The sequence below is a fragment of the Nesoenas mayeri genome (assembly GCF_963082525.1).
Source record: "Nesoenas mayeri genome assembly, chromosome: 1".
In the NCBI taxonomy this organism is placed as follows: domain Eukaryota; kingdom Metazoa; phylum Chordata; class Aves; order Columbiformes; family Columbidae; genus Nesoenas; species Nesoenas mayeri.
In genome coordinates, this window is record NC_137541.1 from 126,166,429 (window position 1) to 126,184,657 (window position 18,229).

At 40.5% G+C, this 18,229-nt stretch overlaps 1 protein-coding gene across 5 annotated transcripts in view; it reads left to right on the forward strand.

Annotated features, from left to right (window-relative positions):
• APP (amyloid beta precursor protein) overlaps positions 1 to 18,229 on the forward strand; it is a gene marked incomplete at both ends in the record, with an annotated part of 219,018 nt that overhangs the window by 104,791 nt on the left and 95,998 nt on the right. For all 5 annotated transcript variants that reach the window (XM_080345581.1, XM_080345582.1, XM_080345583.1 and 2 more), the window contains one exon: positions 15,574 to 15,776. In XM_080345581.1, the coding sequence (XP_080201707.1) occupies positions 15,574 to 15,776 (203 nt within the window). The remainder of the gene's footprint in view (positions 1 to 15,573; positions 15,777 to 18,229) is intronic.

Sequence of the window (18,229 nt, forward strand, 5' to 3'; positions counted from 1 at the left end):
AAATTAGTTGCCAGTAGCACATGAGTGCTTCAGTAATTGATCTTCTATTTCTTTGTTTCATTAAGATCTGGGTTTGGTTCTGTTGTACAAATAAGCCCTTCTAGATGCTTTGGCCATGCATATCTCAGTATCTTCAGTATTTAGAGTCGCTAAGTGGTCCAGCTGGAACATAACCCACTCCTTAAACCTAGGCAGACACCAGTCTGCTCTAAATGACCCCAGGATTTCATATTCCTTGTTTCTCACATCTGGCTGTGGGGCCTTCTGCTGAGTAGCTGCTGGTGTGTCTCTCCCTGCCTGTGTTTGGTACCTCTCCTGGGGAGCGAAACGCCCGGGCTGGCTGCTTCACGCTCTCGTCTTTGTAAAACATCATGGAAAAACATTGGGCACGACCCACTCCCAGTTCCCCGTCAGCAGGGAGTGGCATGGTGACTGCCGTGTGCCTTGGCCTGTGGACCTTTGGAAGGGCTGTGGCTGCTTTAAAATGCACAAGTGAAGGCACCATGTTTGAGGTACAGGTGCCAACGTGAGAAGCAAATGACTGTGTCCTCCTTTCTCAAACTCCTGTCATGACAAAGCAGAATCCAACAAATGTATGTGATGTACCTACATTTTAATGTGTCTTTATATCTCATACTATTCAGATCTAAATTTGAATATATTTGCATTTATGATTCTGGATATTTAGAGGAAACCACATTGCAGTCATTAATTTTGTGAGCACACTTTTTCAGACCGTTGTATATTTTTACTCCCAACAGTTGTCTCTGGAAGACTGTGTTCTCTTTTTTGTTTTGCCGTGGGTGTTTCCTTACTCACAGGAGAAGGCTCATGGAGGCAGCTTAGGCTGTGGTGCTGTCACAGGCAGCGGTTCTTCCTGCCCCATGTCTGACCACCGCCTGGGTCTGGGCATGAAAGGAGGTGTCTTGTTGGCGACATTTGGGGAAAGGAGGGACAGTGTGTTTTTGTGACAGGTGTGTTGTACCCACTTTTTGTTCATAAGGCCAAGAGTCAGGATCTGCCCGTGCTTTTGAAATTGCATCATGTCATGCTCATCCTCAAGTAGCATATAACTCTTACTAAGAGGTCACGAGCATTTTTCAGCTATCCGCACCTTTAATTAAAATTTACCTTCAAGACTGCCTGAGGGACAGCCAAATACAGGTGCTAGCTTTCAATGTAGCTGCATAGCTAGAACTCAGTCAAGTGACCTGCAGGCTCTGGCTGCCCTTGAGACTCGGCACAGCCTCATGGCCCTCCTGCCTATGCCTGGGCACTTGCTGGAAGCTTTGGTGTCCTTGATGTCCAAGGTTGAACATCTTTAAGACTGATGATTAAGCTGTAAACCTCTAGGTTTTCTCTCTCTGCATCTGTCTCACACTCACCTCCTTATCTTCCTGTCGCTGCATAAGACCTTCCAGGCTGCTGTCATTTTCCTTCTTTCACAGCAGGGAAACTGAGGCATGATAAGTTGAGTTGTCGAGGGTTATATAGAAAGCTTTTCCTTAAATCCCATGGCTCAGGAGCAGAAGATGGTGCTTTAACTTTGGCCAAGTCTTGTTTTTTCTGTACAATTTGAATCTATTTTCAAGTTTGAAAATAGGAGATTTGATTTCTCAGCAGGTTAGGCCAAATTAGTTTTGTCTTTTTGGTGTACAAAACATATACACAGGCTGATGTAACGACTGGGTAGTGTTGCAGATGTTACATTGTAGGAATTAGTGTATTTTATAAGAATTTGGTTTACGGTTTCTCACAAACTTCTGCAAAATGAAATTTTGTGGTTTGTTCATACTTGCCATTAGGATGGTTAATACAGTAGGTTTTTTACTACAGTGAATAATCCCAAAGGGTGCAATTGACTTTGGGCTTATAATTCGATATCTGTGAAGCAGAAGTAAAACTAAAATAAATTTGTGCTATACAGTGTAGTAATCATGTTTTTTGGTTTTGCAAACCTGTACTGGGCTGAGCTTAAGAATGAGTGCTTATCTCCTAGATGCTGAGAAAAAAGTAGTTAAAGTGCTGTATCCTTTTTGATTGTTATGTGGAAAAATGGTCTTTTTTCTTAATTGCCTTCTCCAACTCTAATCCAAGAAATCCTGAAAGGCCTTTAAAACTTTTCAGTTTTTTCTGATAGTAAAACCAGCATTGTATATGTGCCTGTTATGCTGAAGTGTAAGTCTTTATTCTTTTAACTATTAGTCTTGTTCTAGCATTTGGGGAAGAGGAGTCACAGGGGCCTAGCAGAGTTACTTTGCTGAGTAATTTGTTAGAGATCCTCACTTGACATGGAGGAAATGTACATTTCATTTCTTTTGCTTTATAGCTCATTTTATGTCTTTATCTATGACTTAAGTGGTACAAAGATGTCAACACATATTTTACCTACTGTCTTCCCTTCAGAAATGTCTGTGAGTTAACCTCAACATCAAATTAGTTACAATCAGCATTCCCCAAAGTGCTGTCATTAAATCACAAGGTGTGTTTAAATTAGCCACGGTCATATAGTGTCCTATATAACAACACACTGAGTCCTGGTGGTGTGTCACACTACTGCCTTGACACAAAGGCAGCAGACAGGCAACTGGGGTGTCTGCCTCTGCCACGTATTTATGAAAAATGCCGAAGTCTAAATGGTGACACATAGGCAAGTAAATTTATTAGTATACAAGCATCAGTATAAGAATATTTCACAGTATCACAGTATGTTTGGGACCTCAAAAGATCATCTAGTCCAATCTCCCTGCTGGAGCAGGAACACCTAGGTGAGGTCACACAGGAACATGTCCAGGCGCATTTTGAATGTCTCCAGAGAAGGAGACTCCACAACCCCCCTGGGCAGCCTGTTCCAGTGCTCTGTCACCCTCACTGGGAAGAAGTTTTTTCTCAAATTAAAGTGGAACCTCTTGTGTTCCAGCTTGATCCCATTACCCCTTGTCCTATCACTGTTTGCCACCGAGAAGAGCCTGGCTCCATCCTCATGGCACTCACCCTTTATATATTTATAAGCATTAATAAGGTCACCCCTCAGTCTCCTCTTCTCCAAACTAAAGAGACCCAGCTCCCTCAGTCTTTCCTCATATGGGAGATGCTCCACTCCCTTAATCATCGTGGTTACCCTACGCTGGACTCTCTCCAGCAGTTCCCTGTCCTTCTGGAACTGAGGGGCCCAGAACTGGACACAATATTCTAGATGGGGTCTCACCAAGACGGCATAGAGGGGAAAGAGGACCTCTCTCAATCTACTAACCACCCCCCTTCTAATACACCCGAGGATGCCATTGGCCTTCCTGGCCACAAGGAATATTTAATGGTGTTGAGTTATTTCTCTGCTTGGGAAATACACTTTCCTTTTGCAAGTGTAGCTTTGACTAGATACTGCTTAATTACCTTTCTTTGGGTCTCTGTGTGCCAGAGCAGTGGGAGATAGAGTGCAGGCAAGAGTTGGGAAGCTGTTGATGTTTTAATTGTGAATGTAGGTGAAAGCAGGTAAATACTACAACTGGTGTGGCTCTTCTTTAGTGTTCTCTATGCTCACAGTGTTCACTGGCAAGGGCTATGCCCTGTTTCTCCCCATTACATCTCCCCATGTTCCTCTCACCCTTATTTACCCCTGTGTATCTCTTCATCCACCCCCAGAAAATGTATTTGGAAATTACGGCCTGAAAGAAGAGCCTTCAGGGGATTGTTTGACTTGGACATATTACTCGCCATTGCGTATTAACTGACCAGGGAGATTATAATAAAGTAACCAAATTGAGCTAGTCTAACTTATCTGTTGCTCTGATGGGTACTTTAGTCTCTTTGGCATTTAAACTACAACTGGAAGAAACAAACAAGGGTGAATGTGGAGAAAAACACGGGTAAAACTAGGACAATGAAGGTGGGGGTGCCTTGGGCGTCAGAGGCCCCATGTGATGGGAAATGCTGCACAGCTGAGGAAGAGTCAGGCCCTGACCAGTGTCTGGATATGGAGCATTGTTGGTGCAGAAGTCAATGCCAGAGCAGATCATTCCAAGATTCTTACTGCTTCTTAAATCCTTCAATTTCTACCTGTTTCCTCATACTCATATCTAGTATGTAGTGACATTGTGTTAGTTGACCATTCTTAGCACCTCCTCCTTCTCTCCCATTGTTTTTTTTACCGTTAATATTGTCTTGCGGCACTGAGTCAAAAATCTAAGGTTTAATTGGAAGTCCAGCTCTTAGCTCAGAAGATGTCTGAAGAACATAGAAATGGGGTATCTGGAGGCTTTTTGAAGTTTTTGCTATTCTAAAGCTAAAAAAGTGTTATTAATCAAGAAAAAGGAAAGTATCAAGGCTAAATTCTTCATTGGATATGTGCTTACTGGAGGAAAAAGAAAACAACATTTTGTCTCTGTTGAGTATTTATCTGTTTTCAAGCCATCTTGTCACTTGTGTTAACACAAACAACAAATTCTTGTTGATATAAGCTTTTCTCATTAAATTGGGAAATCAATTTCTAAAATTTCAGTGAGAAATGCTCCAGTGGAGATGTCCTAAATGATTCTTAAAAAAAAGGAAAACATTAAAAACAAAAGAAAATCTACCCCCTAATCACCAAGCTCTTGAATTTGTAAGACTGAACCAGATGTGAAGCTGGCCGAAGGGTCTGTACTGCAGATTCTGAATTAGAAGCAGCAAATGATTCGTGTTTGGATGGATAGAGAGATTTCCATTTTTCCATACTGTGCAGACTGAGCTGTAGGCTGTTCATACCCCTGAAATTAAGGAAAACTGACCCTTGTGCCAGCAGGGGGATGCCTGTTGCAGGAGTTCAGTCGCCTGTGACACAGGAGCTGGCAGGGGTGCAGCTGGAGGTGATATTCTCATCAGCTGTCCTAATACAAATTGTTCCTAATTGGGAGTCAGTGCCCTAAAATGAACACTAGGAATTACAGACTTGCTTAGTTTTTCTTGCTTTTTTTCTCTTCCTCTGCAGTTTGCCATCAGTATAGGTTAATGCCTATTATTGAAGTAGGTGAATTTTGCATCATGTGAATTGTCCATCACTAAATTGGTATTTTAGAGAAACTGAATTCATTTGGGGAGATAGTGTGGAAGGTGTTCTGATATCTGCAATATTGTATTTTAGCTAATTCGTCAGCAGTTCGTATCTTCTTGATTTTTGTATTACATCTCTTAGAAACTGAAATAGAAGAATATCTTTCCTACCTGTTCTAAATACCTGTTCTAAACCAATATTATTGTTACAGCTTATCTAAGAACTTAGTGTTTTTATAAGTATTTTAATGATAAAACCTAATTGGTTTCTTTATAAATTGAACTAAGGCATCACCAAGTTTGTAGGCATAATGTTAACTGCCTATGTTGAATAACTCTAGAAGTATTTTGTCTTATTTGCATATTTTATATGCTATTAGTGTATTCTGTGTCTCACATTCCTACATTAATTGGGTTTGTCTCTTGTGTTGGCTGTTATTTAATATTCAGGTAACTCATGATATAGTTTTAATAACCATTTTTTCCTTTTTAACATGGAGGTTGTTAAAATTCAGAAAGCATAGAAACACCAGAGCATTAATGACTAGAAAGACTGGTAAGAGTTGGATTTCTTCTTAGGACAAATAAAGTTAGAGCGGAATTGATGAAACAGCGCGTTGCGTTGAGAGGTAATTACCGCGATGCTGAGCTGGCAAATCCAATCACCATTTGAGTATAAAACATTAACTGAAGTGATGGATGAGGCTATGGGTGGAGAGAATTAATCTAATTGAGGAAGTGATGAGTAGAAGATAGCCAGGCTTTCATGACCCCTGATGAAAGCAGTTTGCTAGCTGTGCAGGCTACCTCTGTGGCTTAAGTGAATGTTGAGCTTGTATCAGGGGGTTAATGGCATCAAACTTTCACATTCAGTAGAAAGCTGACTTGCAGAGAAGGGTTATATTTTTTTTTGGCCTCACAAAACCGAACCATGAGCCGCTGTGTTTTCCTTAAGTAACTGACAAAAATTTTATAAGCAAAAATTTTGAGTTGTCACTTGTAATGACTTGTGATGACTAAAACGTGGGAGAGAAATGTTCCCTATATGTCTTCATGTAGTAACCAGCTCAAGAAACCCTTCTGATTTGCCTGTGAGGTGTTCTGAGGAGTTCTTGTGACATTGTGATATGTAGCACCCCATTTCAAGTGCTGTACTATTTATAATGCATGAGAAAAGTGGCAAGTGAGAAATCTACAGCTGGGTTTTTCAACACGCACTGTCACACTAGCATGACTGTGTGCTGGTGCATGCGTAGCTGGATATCCCTCCATAAAGTTATCCAGCAGTGCCTTCTCTATTTTACCCTTCAGTGATAACGTGGAATAGTAGTTTTTCTGATCCATGCTAGGAAGAAGAGCTCAGCATTGGGGTGATTTGTGGAAATTTAAGAATCCCACCTCTGATCTTGAATGCAAATCTTTTTGCTTTGGCTACATGATGACAAACTATTTCTTCACATGGGATCTATATTTTGATCACTGGTGAGGAAAACATAACACACAAATTGTGAACTGAGTGAAGGTAAAAACAGTAAAATGTTGGCCTGGAGAACTGGATCTGTGCTTGTGTCCCTCATCAAAGTCTTCTGCTGGGCTTGGCATGCTGTGGCCACCATGAAAAGCTTGGTACAAAAGGTGCTGGTTTTTCTTCTGGCTGCGTTGAGTGGAGGTGATGTGCTCTGCACAAGTCCTGGCCTCTTGCAGCTGCCGCTGGTGGCAGCTGTATTTAAAAAGTTTAAAATAGCACAGTCTCTGAAAAATGTTAGTCAGTGTCTTAAATTGAACATCCAGAGTTGTTACATGCTTCTGGTATTTTCTTGCTTGCTTTACTAATTGTAAACCAAAGCTATTCTTCCAGTTTTACCATGTTGTTGTGTGAGGGTACAAAGATGATGAATTCCACAAACAGAGCAAGTACTTGGTTTCCTACAGAGTTCACACAGCATGCCTCAGATAAGCTGTAGGACAGCAGGTTGGACAAAGAAGCACTGAATAGTCCATTCTGAGTATTGCAGATGTTTTGTTGAAACTAACGTTTGTACCAGATCCAGATTTTTCTGCTGATTCCAAGACTGCCCTCTTCCATCATATTCAGTGTTACTGCGTTTCTGACGTCTGGATTTTGAACATGATATTTATTTATTGTCCTCAAGCTCAGGGCTTGATTTTCTCTATTTGCTGATGTTTACTTTTCTTGTTTTTAAGTTTCTCTTTAGCAAAAATAATCGAAGTGAGAAAGAATATGGGTTTAATATATAATTACTCTGTCCTCTAAAAATGACATTTTTCTTCCGGAATCCTCCTTCTTCCATAGAAAACTGTCAGAACAGTAACACCAGCAAAGGCTTTGTTTCAGAGAGCAAACTAGGTCAGTTTTGAAAAAGTATTCTGCATATTGTTCAACAGGTACCATTTGAGAGTGCACAAGATCAAATGTTGCATGCTAGCTCATATGCCTTCTTTTTAAGCAGGTCAGGTGTGGAAAGAAATTTCTAATAGTATGAAGTGTACCTTCCTTTTTACTTACAGGGAAAAAGATAAATGTATCTGTTAGAGGCAGTAGGACAAGGAATGTGTATTTGTTTTTATAGATCTTCTGTTTAAAAATTAGATTAAAAGAATGTTATTGGAACGCCTCTTGTTTTCTATCAAAGTTAATGAAACCAGGCACGTTTTGGAATTGTTTTTGTATAAAGGTTAAAAAAATACAGTAGAAGGAGAAAGTCTGAAGCACACACTTGAGTTGTTTGAGAAGGTCTAAGAACTCAAAAGCAACCTATGTGACAATTCTTGAAATAGCTGGTGTCAGGTTTTTTTTCCCCGTTAGGAAATGTGAGAATTAAGATAATTGCAATCTCTTAAGAAAAAGAAAACAAGAAGGAAGGTAATTAGAAGTGACAATATGCATGTCTTATAAACACTAGGCAGTATGAATTGCTCATCCCAACTTGCTCTGCTAGGTTCTTAATAGTTGTCTGTCTCTTAATAGGTATTTATATATGTCTGAACATCACATTATTTCTTCTTCTTGTGAGAAACCTGATTTACTAACCTAGAATAATCCAACCTTAATGAAAATAAGCAGAGCAGTTTTTAAGCAGTTTGTGCTTTTGTGGTCACTTAACGGACAGACCAGAAACATTACTGCTGAGGTACCTTGTAGGTCAGACATTCAGTTCTGTAAATCACTGCAGTTTTCCAGACTGTGATGCCAATAAGCCATTTAAAAGATCAGTTGCATAGACTAGAGGTCTGGCATAACCCTGTTCTTTCCTGGCTCTGTGCCTAATCTCACAGCTGCAGTGCAGTTTAATTCTTGCCCTGCTGTCCATTCCCACCTCCCCATATTTCAGTAAAATAGACCTTTCTGGTATAACTCCCTACTCTTAGACTTTCAATGCTGAAATTTCATTTCACTCTTGGTTTTGACATCCTTTCCTCTCTTCTACCACATCCAAAATTACTTCAGTGGTTTTTGTTTAAATTTGCTACCTGGATGTTCAGTTTCACATGGTAGTTGTACTCAACTTAGTCTTGAAGTCGACTAGTGTACCAAAGGCAAAGTTAAATAACAGAAGGTACAGTGAGGTGGGTGTTCATGTGCCAAAGTGCACTGTTGGCTTAGATTTTAGCTTTAAGTAGTTGCTCTCTTGTCTCGTGTCTTTAATTAATTGCACCATTCAGAGGAGTGCAATGGTGGGAGCAAACACAGTTGGCAAGAAATCTCATCGTGTAGTCAGAAGAACATTTTCTAGCCTGAAAGTTTTGGAATAATGTGAGTTGGAAAATACCCAGGCCTCTGATGTGCAGGTTTGTTGAGGGAGAATTTAGTTCCTTGCCTATTAACTTTCTGATTTGCTTTTAACCAAAAGCCTGGTAATTAGGCCATCTCAAGCACACTCATCTTCTTCTTTGGATTCCATGCATGTGTCCTACTCTTGTAATTTGCTTTGTGTTTGTTTTGTGCTTTCTGTTAAGGCATTAACTCTAAGGCATGTAGAAGTTCACAGTTGCATCTCTGTTTCCTCTCCCATAGTTAAAGACCTTTGTGCTCTGGAGCTTTCCTAAACACAGGAATAAATATGTATGTGTGCTCAGCATTAATATGGAAACAAAGCTAGACCCAGCCTGGATGCTTGACAGTCCAGTCCTATCACATGTTTCCTGAAGTTCATTTGGAGGAGGTGTAGAAGAGTGGGGTTTTTCATGCTTTTGGGAACCTGAAGCACAAGATGCTGGAAACTGAGATGATGGCACCCGCAGCAGTAGAGGCTGTGCTTGCGTAAGTTACCATCAGCTTGGCCTGTTAGGCTGAAGAGCACAGGCTGGAAGTTATGTGCAGCAATTACTTCTCTTCTGTTAATTCCCACAGCTGTCCAGAACTAATGTACATGGCCTTGCTCTCTAGGCAGATGGTGGCTTGTTACTACTGCTGTTTCGGTTCCTCTCCTGGAACTGGCTTTTCCCCAGCTATTTGCTCAGGCTTGGTGGCTGCTAAAACCCACAGTCCAGATGCCATCTGTTTGCAGTAAAATACAGTTGTGAAGTGTAGTGAGCGCTAATCTTACCAGATATAAAAACATCTGCCTTGAACACCTTTTCCTTCTTTTTCACCCACTGAGGGAGTATACGTTTTTGTTCAAGTTACCTGGCAAAATCATGATTTCAGTGCATCTGTATGGATGAGCATTTCTTGCAGACAAACATAAGCCCCTTCACGAAACCAGTAATTAGTCCATACTTATTTGTTACCCTAAAATGAAAGCTTTGTCACATTTTTGTCTGAAGCTCATAGTTGTAGCCAGAAACCTTTTCTTAAAACACAGCTTATGCTGCAGCCCTATGAGTTCTGAAACACTGTTAAAAAGAAAACTCACTGTCTTCATTGTCTGTGTTCTGCCTCTGTTGCAGGTTATTGGAATACAGAAAGGAAACTTCTTCCATTTACTAACATTTTCTTATTTCTTGAACAGCAAAAAGTAGCACAGTTCGTTGACCTTCACTTTCCTTTACCTTTCCTTCAGTTTTAACTTCACAAAGTAACAGGATGATGCACATTTCTGAGTGAAGTGAATAAATATTGCATTGGTGCCAGCTCTTACTGCAGTGATGGACTGAGAAAAGGAAGTTATTAGATATACATGACAGGTCCATGGTTCAAACATTGCTGTGCTTAAGTGCATACTGGCAGGAGTTGTGCAGTGGTATACGTTTTAAAACCATTTTTAAAACCACCCATTGAAGTAGTCAGTATGTTTCTGTTTGGGTCAATGGAACCAATTACTACTTAGGCTGCCTTGAACCCCAGTCTGTCTGAGACATCAGAAATAAGAGCTGAAACCACCAAATTTCAAATAACCTGTTTCACCACACATAGGAGCATATGTGATTTGTGTTAGTGACCCAGGATGCTAGCTGGATACTTGAGGGAAGCCTCATTTCTAGGATAGGGGGAATGGATTTTAGTAACTTTATATGAGGAGGTTGAAGCAGAAGGTTCAAAGCCCTGATGATCTCCACATCCACCATGAAAGGAAAGTGCCAGCCCGGCTTGCCAAATGTCTTCACTGATGGGAGATACACTGATGTTGTAGGGAGAAGTTCGCAAATATTTTCATGGCTGTGTTCAAGCCTAACAATTTACCTCTGTTGCCTACTGCCGAACTGCTAAACTCAGATGATGATAATATGATTTTACATATCTGTGAATCTGTCAGTGTATCAAGTAATTTTTTTGAGTAGCCTTTGAAAAATCCTGTCACTGGCACCACTGAGCTAAGGCAGAATGTCAGGGATTTCTTGCAGACAAGACACTGCAGTCTGTGGTGCTAATAAAACCTTGGCTGGGACAGTATCAAGGGAATATACAGAAAAAACTGTCAAGGTATCATGGTTTCAGGGGAAACAAGACTGAGTCATACTTGTTTACTGAAGAACATAAAATGTAATAGCAATACAGAGAAGCACACCTGCAACACATATTAAATAAAACTCTTAAGACTTCTGAGAAAAATACCAGTATTCACATTCATTTGGTAGTAATACTTTGTTTAGAGACAGTGCATTTAAACTGATTACTGTGAAAGGTGTGCAGAAGTTAGGCACGCTGTCTGGGAAACAGCACTGTGGTGGTGCTAACTGAGAAATATGAAATGGTACCAGAGCATGTAGCATGACAGGGAGTGACAGAGCTTTGCAGGCTGTACCACAGGGAGGATTTTGCACCTGTTTGAAGAGCTGATGCTTTATTCCAAATGTTGGAGAAGAGAAAGAACTTATACTTCATTGTTCTCTATCATCCCTCTCCCATGCATACTCTTTGAAGAAGAGCTAGGACGATAACAGTGGCTAAACTCAAGGAAACAAAAGCAGGCATATTTTTTCGTGTTTCCTACAAGATATGGTACATTTGCTAATAACCAATAATATGTGAAGTCCACCCACTGTCTTTGTTTACAGCAGAAAGCACATCAAGATGTTTGTACTAAACCTGCATCTTCAAGCATGGGGCTCGAAGTTCCCCAGTGACCGACAAATACTGGGGGACAAGCTCCTTCCCCTTGGCTCTGGGCTCCTGAAGAGCGCTGCTAAGGGACCACTTGACAGTGTTGATTTCCTCATGTCTGTCATGACCACGGCCTCTTGAGAAGGTGGGGTCATCTTCTGCTTGCACTGCTGAGCATGGTGACTGTGAGGGACTTGATGAGTAGCCTGGGCATCTAACATGGCACACTTGCTGTTGCTGTTGGGGCTTTCCAGGGCACCGTCCCTGCCCCTTGTGTATCATGCCGCTTGGTCTGTGGTACCGTGTGTTACAGCTGAGTGTGATTCAACCACCAGAATAGCACCAGGCCAGTTGATTTCTGGTATTTGGCTTCGTTCAAGAAGAAACTTGTTAAGAGAGCATGAAGCGCTTCATCTTCCCATCCCCTCCTCTTTGGAAGACAGTGCTAATAGGGGAAGAGACTACCTTATATTTGTATAAATAAAAATAAAATCAAGTAGACATCTGGGAAAATAATTACTTTTAGAGAAAGCCTGGAGTGCTTATTTAGTAGAACCTGTCTATAGCTTCACACTTCTGTACATTAACAGTTTTAAAAACCTGTTAAATAGGGAAATGGCCTTCTAAAACTGAATTTCAGGCATCTTAATTCTGTAAGTGTGTATCAAGGCTCTTGCTTCTTTAGATATCTAAATCTAAAGCAAAACCACTTAATTTTCACTGTTCTTTTTTTTTTTTTAACTTGCAATAAAATATAATCCTGTGAAGTGCTACCCTTGTGGCTGAGTCTTGCAGAATATGTTGGTAGCAGAAATGTGATTTTTCTAGGAGTGAACAAAATACAGGGTGTTTCAAAAAGATGGACCCAATTTTGAAGCAGTACTTTGAAATTGGGTCCATCTTTTTGAAATACCCTGTAGTATAAGGAATATTCCAGTGCCTTTTTGTGCAAGCTGTTTATCATGTTTTCAGGAGCCTGATCCTGTAAACTGTTGTATTTTTCCATAACTTTTGGCTTTTTTTTTACCTTCTCAGATGTCTAGTTCTTCAGCAAGTAGCAACTCATAAAGGGGGTGCAGGTAGGGGCTGCCATTAAGTGTGTAATTCTGGTAAGTTAGTGGAGAAGAAACCAGGGCTCACCGGAACAGTGGGCACAGCCAACCAATACACACAGAGAATTGTCTTCTTTCATCCTACATCCTTCACCATCACACCCCTTAAAAATAAAATAAAAAAAAATGTTTCAAAAAATATAGGAAAACCAAAAAGCTTGGCCTTGATGCTCAAAATTTCCCAACAAAATGCTGTGGACTGACATAGCTGAGTTGATTGGTTTTGTGTAGCTAAAAACAGATAAATATTGGATGCACACATAGAAGTTATTTTTGAAGTGGCTTTCCATGTCACTAATTGACTTCGGTTTGATTGTTTCATTATGTTGTTTTCGTTGTCCTTTTTTAACTTTATGAGCTTGCCAGTATCTGAGAGTGATCATTCATGTGAAAGGAAGAGGAAAAATAATTGCAGTTTTTTAAAACCATGCTGTGTTTGTAGCTTAGGTGAGAGAAGGACAGAGAGCAGCTTTCTTTAATGTTGAAAGGCACATGGTGTCTGATGCTCTTGATCAAAATCTGCATGTTTTGTACTCAGCATGCCTAGTTTAAAGGTCTATAGCTAGCCAAGACTAGAAGCCCCTTAACCTGGAGATCGTAAACAGATGCTGGTCTTATAAATCAACCTCCATCTTGCAGTTGAATGTTGATGGTATACATATAGCATTTATTTCATGCTCATAAAAAGGTGAACAGGCTTCCCAGGGAAGTGGTTGAATCACCGTCCCTGGAGTTATTTAAAAGATGTGTAGATGAAGTTCTTAGGGACACGGTTTAGATGAGGACTTGGCAGTGCTGGGTTAACAGTTGGACTCAATGATCTTAAAGGTCTTTTCCAACCAAAATGATTCTATGATTTTACTTCGTGAGAAAACTAAAAACTGAGGAAATCTGTTGTTCAGAAAGGAGTTACTAAAAATGAAGCAGAAAACTTCAGACATGCTGAAAACAGAGTGACAGGGGAAAACCACACAGTGGAGATGGTGAAATTTATGAGCCAGTTCTTTGAAATTGAGAAGAGCCCAATGGCTTTGTGCCCCTTTTTCAGTCTTTCTCCCATGTAAATGGAACCAGGTCATCCCTTTTTCAGACTCCTCTGAAAGTTAGCTGTTACCTCATCCGTTTGTATAACCTACTTGGGCTTGAAAGCTTCATTGTTACTTAAAGTCTCTCTTGTGTTTCTGGAGGCCAAATATTGTAGTGAGGAAACAACAGGAGATTCGCTCTTGTTTGTATAGAGACTTAACTTTCTCCTAGCAGAGTCAGGCTTGTGGCATACAAGATTTTTATCAGTAAGTTTTTTAACTTCTTCTTAATACCCTATTAAGAAAAATCGTACTATGCTCCTTTTTTCTGTGCGTTCACTTTCAAAATCGTAGTAGGCAATCTACTGTAAGTGAAATATTACAGCTTGGCCTCTGAAATGAGATGAAGGAGAGAAGTTGCTAACTTCATGTAAAAGGCTGTTCAGGCATATGCAATCCCATGAGAAAGGTGCAAAAACACTTGTGTATGAAGGCAACAAATAGTCATTGCATGTTTAAATATTTAAGGATCATTTACTCATTAGTAGTGAATTTCAGGTAGGTGATCAGATTAGCAAACCTGAGACCTTGTGACAGCTGGGCACTCAGTTAGGAAGCCTTTCAAAAGCAACAGTAGCAGCACCTGAGTGTGCATGTTTTGGCCTATTGGCCTGTGTATCGTCCAGAATCAAGACTGATCTTAGAAAATTCTTGGCATATTAAGCCACCAAATGCATTTGATAGTCAACTGCTGTATTCCCTTCTATCGTCTAAGATTGATTAAATCCTGAGGATTTTAGGCAGTTATATGAATTTAAAGCACTACAGTGGATAATGATATTTAGCCAAATAGTTTGGGGTTTTTTTGAGAGCACAGGACTGCTTGTGTTGGCACCTGAATATGCATTGGTACTGCAGGTCTTTTAGGGAGGCCTTACGGATCAGCCGTGTTGGTGGTGCAGAGCATCTGAGCAGACCTTTCCATGCTGAACAGCTGCACACATTGGCCAAGACAGCAGCCTCATTGGCAAAACCATGTGGCTTTTCACTTCTACATCAGTGCTGCTGTCACACAGAAGACCAAAACTGGGTCCTCTCCTTCTCTGGGCCTTAGATCCTGAAAGGCAGTGTAATGGCCGCTCTCTGCTTTCAGGCACCAGAAGGACGTAAAACCTCAAAGACAAAAACTATCAACAGCTAAGCAGGAGTCGAAGTGTCACATGTCGATTGTCTCTGTCCTGTCCAACGTGAGAACAGAGAGATCTGTGCGCAATTCCTGTAGAAGTGGCTTTTCCATTCACACAGTACTACTTAACCAACAGAACAAAAATCTGAGCGATCAGTGTAGACAATTCCAGGCCAGTTCAACCCTTGGTAGTCCTCGGTGAATGGCATGCAAGGTAGTCAAGAGTAAGCCTCTGGGTATGATGTCTCCTGGGTGAGAAAGTCCCAAAGAACTCTCTTACTTCCATGTGCGTATCAACTGAGTACATTTTGAACTAATTGCAGCTACTTTCAAAATAAAGATTGATTTGTTGATGGCAGCATGGAGCAAGCATGTTTGGAGTGTTATTCAGCTGTCAAAATACGGTATTGCTGATTGGAATTCTTTTTCTATCACTGTACAAAAGCAGGAGCCCGTCTGGCATCTTGCTACTTTTCTCACTGCATTGCTAATGTTTACTTTTTTCGCTTTTTTTAGCATTTCTGATTTCTCACTCATTGAGATGTTCCAGAGTCCCTGATTTTTTTTTTTTTTTTTTTTTTTTTTTTTAAATGTATAGCTGGTGAGAGATGGAGAAACAGGTAACTTGTCCTTGGAGATTTTCTGAATAAAATGTTCTCTCTTGTTATCTTGAAATAATTTTGTTGCTGATGCATCATTATCATTTTCTTTATTTAGTGAGGATAAGGTAGTAGAAGAACAACCAGAGGAAGACGAGGAGCTAACTGTCGTGGAAGATGAAGATGCTGATGACGACGATGATGATGGTGATGAAATTGAAGAAGAGACAGAGGAAGAGTATGAGGAGGCAACTGAAAGAACTACCAGTATTGCTACCACTACTACCACAACTACAGAGTCTGTGGAAGAGGTTGTCAGAGGTAAATTCATGGGCATTTAGCTTGGGGCTGGAGAACAGGTCTTGCTGCTTTGTGTATTCGCCCTTTACAACAAAAAATGTTCCAAACAGCAAAATATCTTCAGTTGCAACATTGTTATGCTTTGGCTTCTGTAATTTGCGGGTTGAATCCCCTCCCAATTCCCTTTCCCATTACAAATGTTCTTTGTAGGTTTCTGTCTATGAAGTGTGGTCGTTCTGTATGATGTGGGTGAAAGCAGAGAGATTAGTTAAATTTTAAAGGAACTTTAAATAAAATTTGACTGCCATATGTAGCAAATAACACAGAAAAGGTGTGTGGGGGGTGGTATCGTGCATTTGTTGCACAAGGATAGGGAGTGTCAGTTCAAAGCAGGAGGTAGCACTAGCTGCTTTGGTCTCTTACATTAACAGCAGTGATTCGTTATTTTGTGTGATTCTTGTTAGATACCTGTTTCCAGTATTTCTCCATGATCTAGTAAATCAGTTAAATTAGATGAAATTAGAAATAACTATGCAGAAAAGTGAACCTAACTGACAAGTTGCGGGGTGGAGACAGCAATGCATTACCCAAAGAAGAAAATGTGGAGTGAGAAAGAATTCTTCATTTCTAAATTTTGTTTTTCATGATACTTTGTAGTTACTAACATAACTGCATTTTAGAGTTTGATTTTTACCCTAGTCCGTGGACAACATAGCAACATAAAATTTTTAAATGCCCCATTTTTTCTATCATACATGTTTGAATTAATTTGCCTTATATTTCTATTTTAAGATGTACAATTCCATATGATGTAAATCTCTGTAAGGTAGATGTTGATTTTTCTACAGTGCTTACATCTTTACTAATAAGCTCTGGAGACGATGGCAGAAAATTAAAGGCTACAGTTGAAAAGAAAGAAGTTGGGTCTTTCTAGAAGCAGAGGCAAAATGGCAGCAATTGGGGCAGTTGTGAAATGAGCCAGAAAACACCTGGCCTGGCTCCTTTACTTTCCCCCTGCTCTCCCACCCCAGCTTCTGGGGATGTTTGGGACTGAAGTGCTGGTAGAGGCCCCCATTGTGTGTGTGGCAGTGTCCTGTTGTCCTGAACATGGTGCTGCCATTGGCAGGAGCGGGTCTGGAGCAGAGAGTTCCCGCCGATGATTCACTGATGTTGCGAGGACTGCTTTGGAAAAAGCAGAGTTATTTCATTTAGGTTTGTCAGTTAGGTCTACGTGCAGATAAGCTCAGTAATCAAAAGCGCAAATGCTTTGCTAAGATCACTGGCAAATGTTTCTTTCTAAGGCTGGCAATGCAGTTTTGTGCATTTCTGTCTCACAGAACTGTGTTGAATGTTTTGCTCAGTTATTGGAGAGCCATCTCAGAGAGGAGGGAGCAGGAGAAGATTGTGTTTAAATCTTTAAACCAATTAAATATATTTCCATATGTGAGCTTGCACCACCTGGGGATAAAACGTCTTGTTCTCACTGGTATGTGAGTATCGAGAGGGGGAAAAAAAAGAACACTTGACTTTAATGAGATTTTGGACGAGTGGAAATGAGGACAGATTAGGTAGAACATGTTTCTTTACAAAGGTTGACATTTCGAAGAGGTGAAGATGTTTAGCCTTCAGGAAAATAGTATGTAATAATATGAATGTAAAATACAAAAGAGATGAGGCAAACTGTTGAAGCCACCTTTTAAAAATCCTTTAGAAAAGTATACACTTGGAATGAAATGCTATTGTCATGTTTTTCCCAAGTCTAAACTTTTCCGTTTTGGATGACTATGAGTAAAATATGTGGCGCTGCAATGAGGTGAGGATAATCCGTTCCTGATACAATCTTTCGGTGCAGTTCTGCCACAGCCCTTTGGGCTTTCTGACCTCCACTGCTCTTGGGGCACAGAGGATGCTGAGACTGCCCCTGGGTGTGTAACTGGTGTCTGACAGAGCTGGCTTATTTGTACATGTAGCAGTGCCCAAATTGCTTAGAGCCTTGGAGCACAAGTCATATGAGGAGATGCTCGGAGAACTGACGTTGTTTGTAGAAAAGGAGGCTGAGGGAGGAGACCAAATCATTCTCTACAACTATCTGAAAGGAGGTTGTAGTGTGGAGGGTGTTGGTCTTTTCTCCAAAGTAAAAAGCAATAGGACAAGAGGAAATGTTCTCAGGTTGCATGAGGGAGGTTTCAGATTGGATATTAGGAAACAAATTTTCACAGAAGGGGTTGTCAGGCATTGGAACAGGCTGCCCGGGGAAGTGGTGGAGTCACTGTCCCTGGAGGTGTTTAAAAGGTGCATAGATGAGGTTCTTAGGGACATAGTTTAGAAGTGGACTTGATAGAGTTGGGTTAGCGGTTGGACTTGAAGACCTTAAAGGTCTTTTCCAACCAAAATGATTCTATGATTCTACTTCCCTTTCTTCACTTAAGCGAAAGCTTCCTTCAGGATCTCCATCCTCCTGGTACAGATGGAAG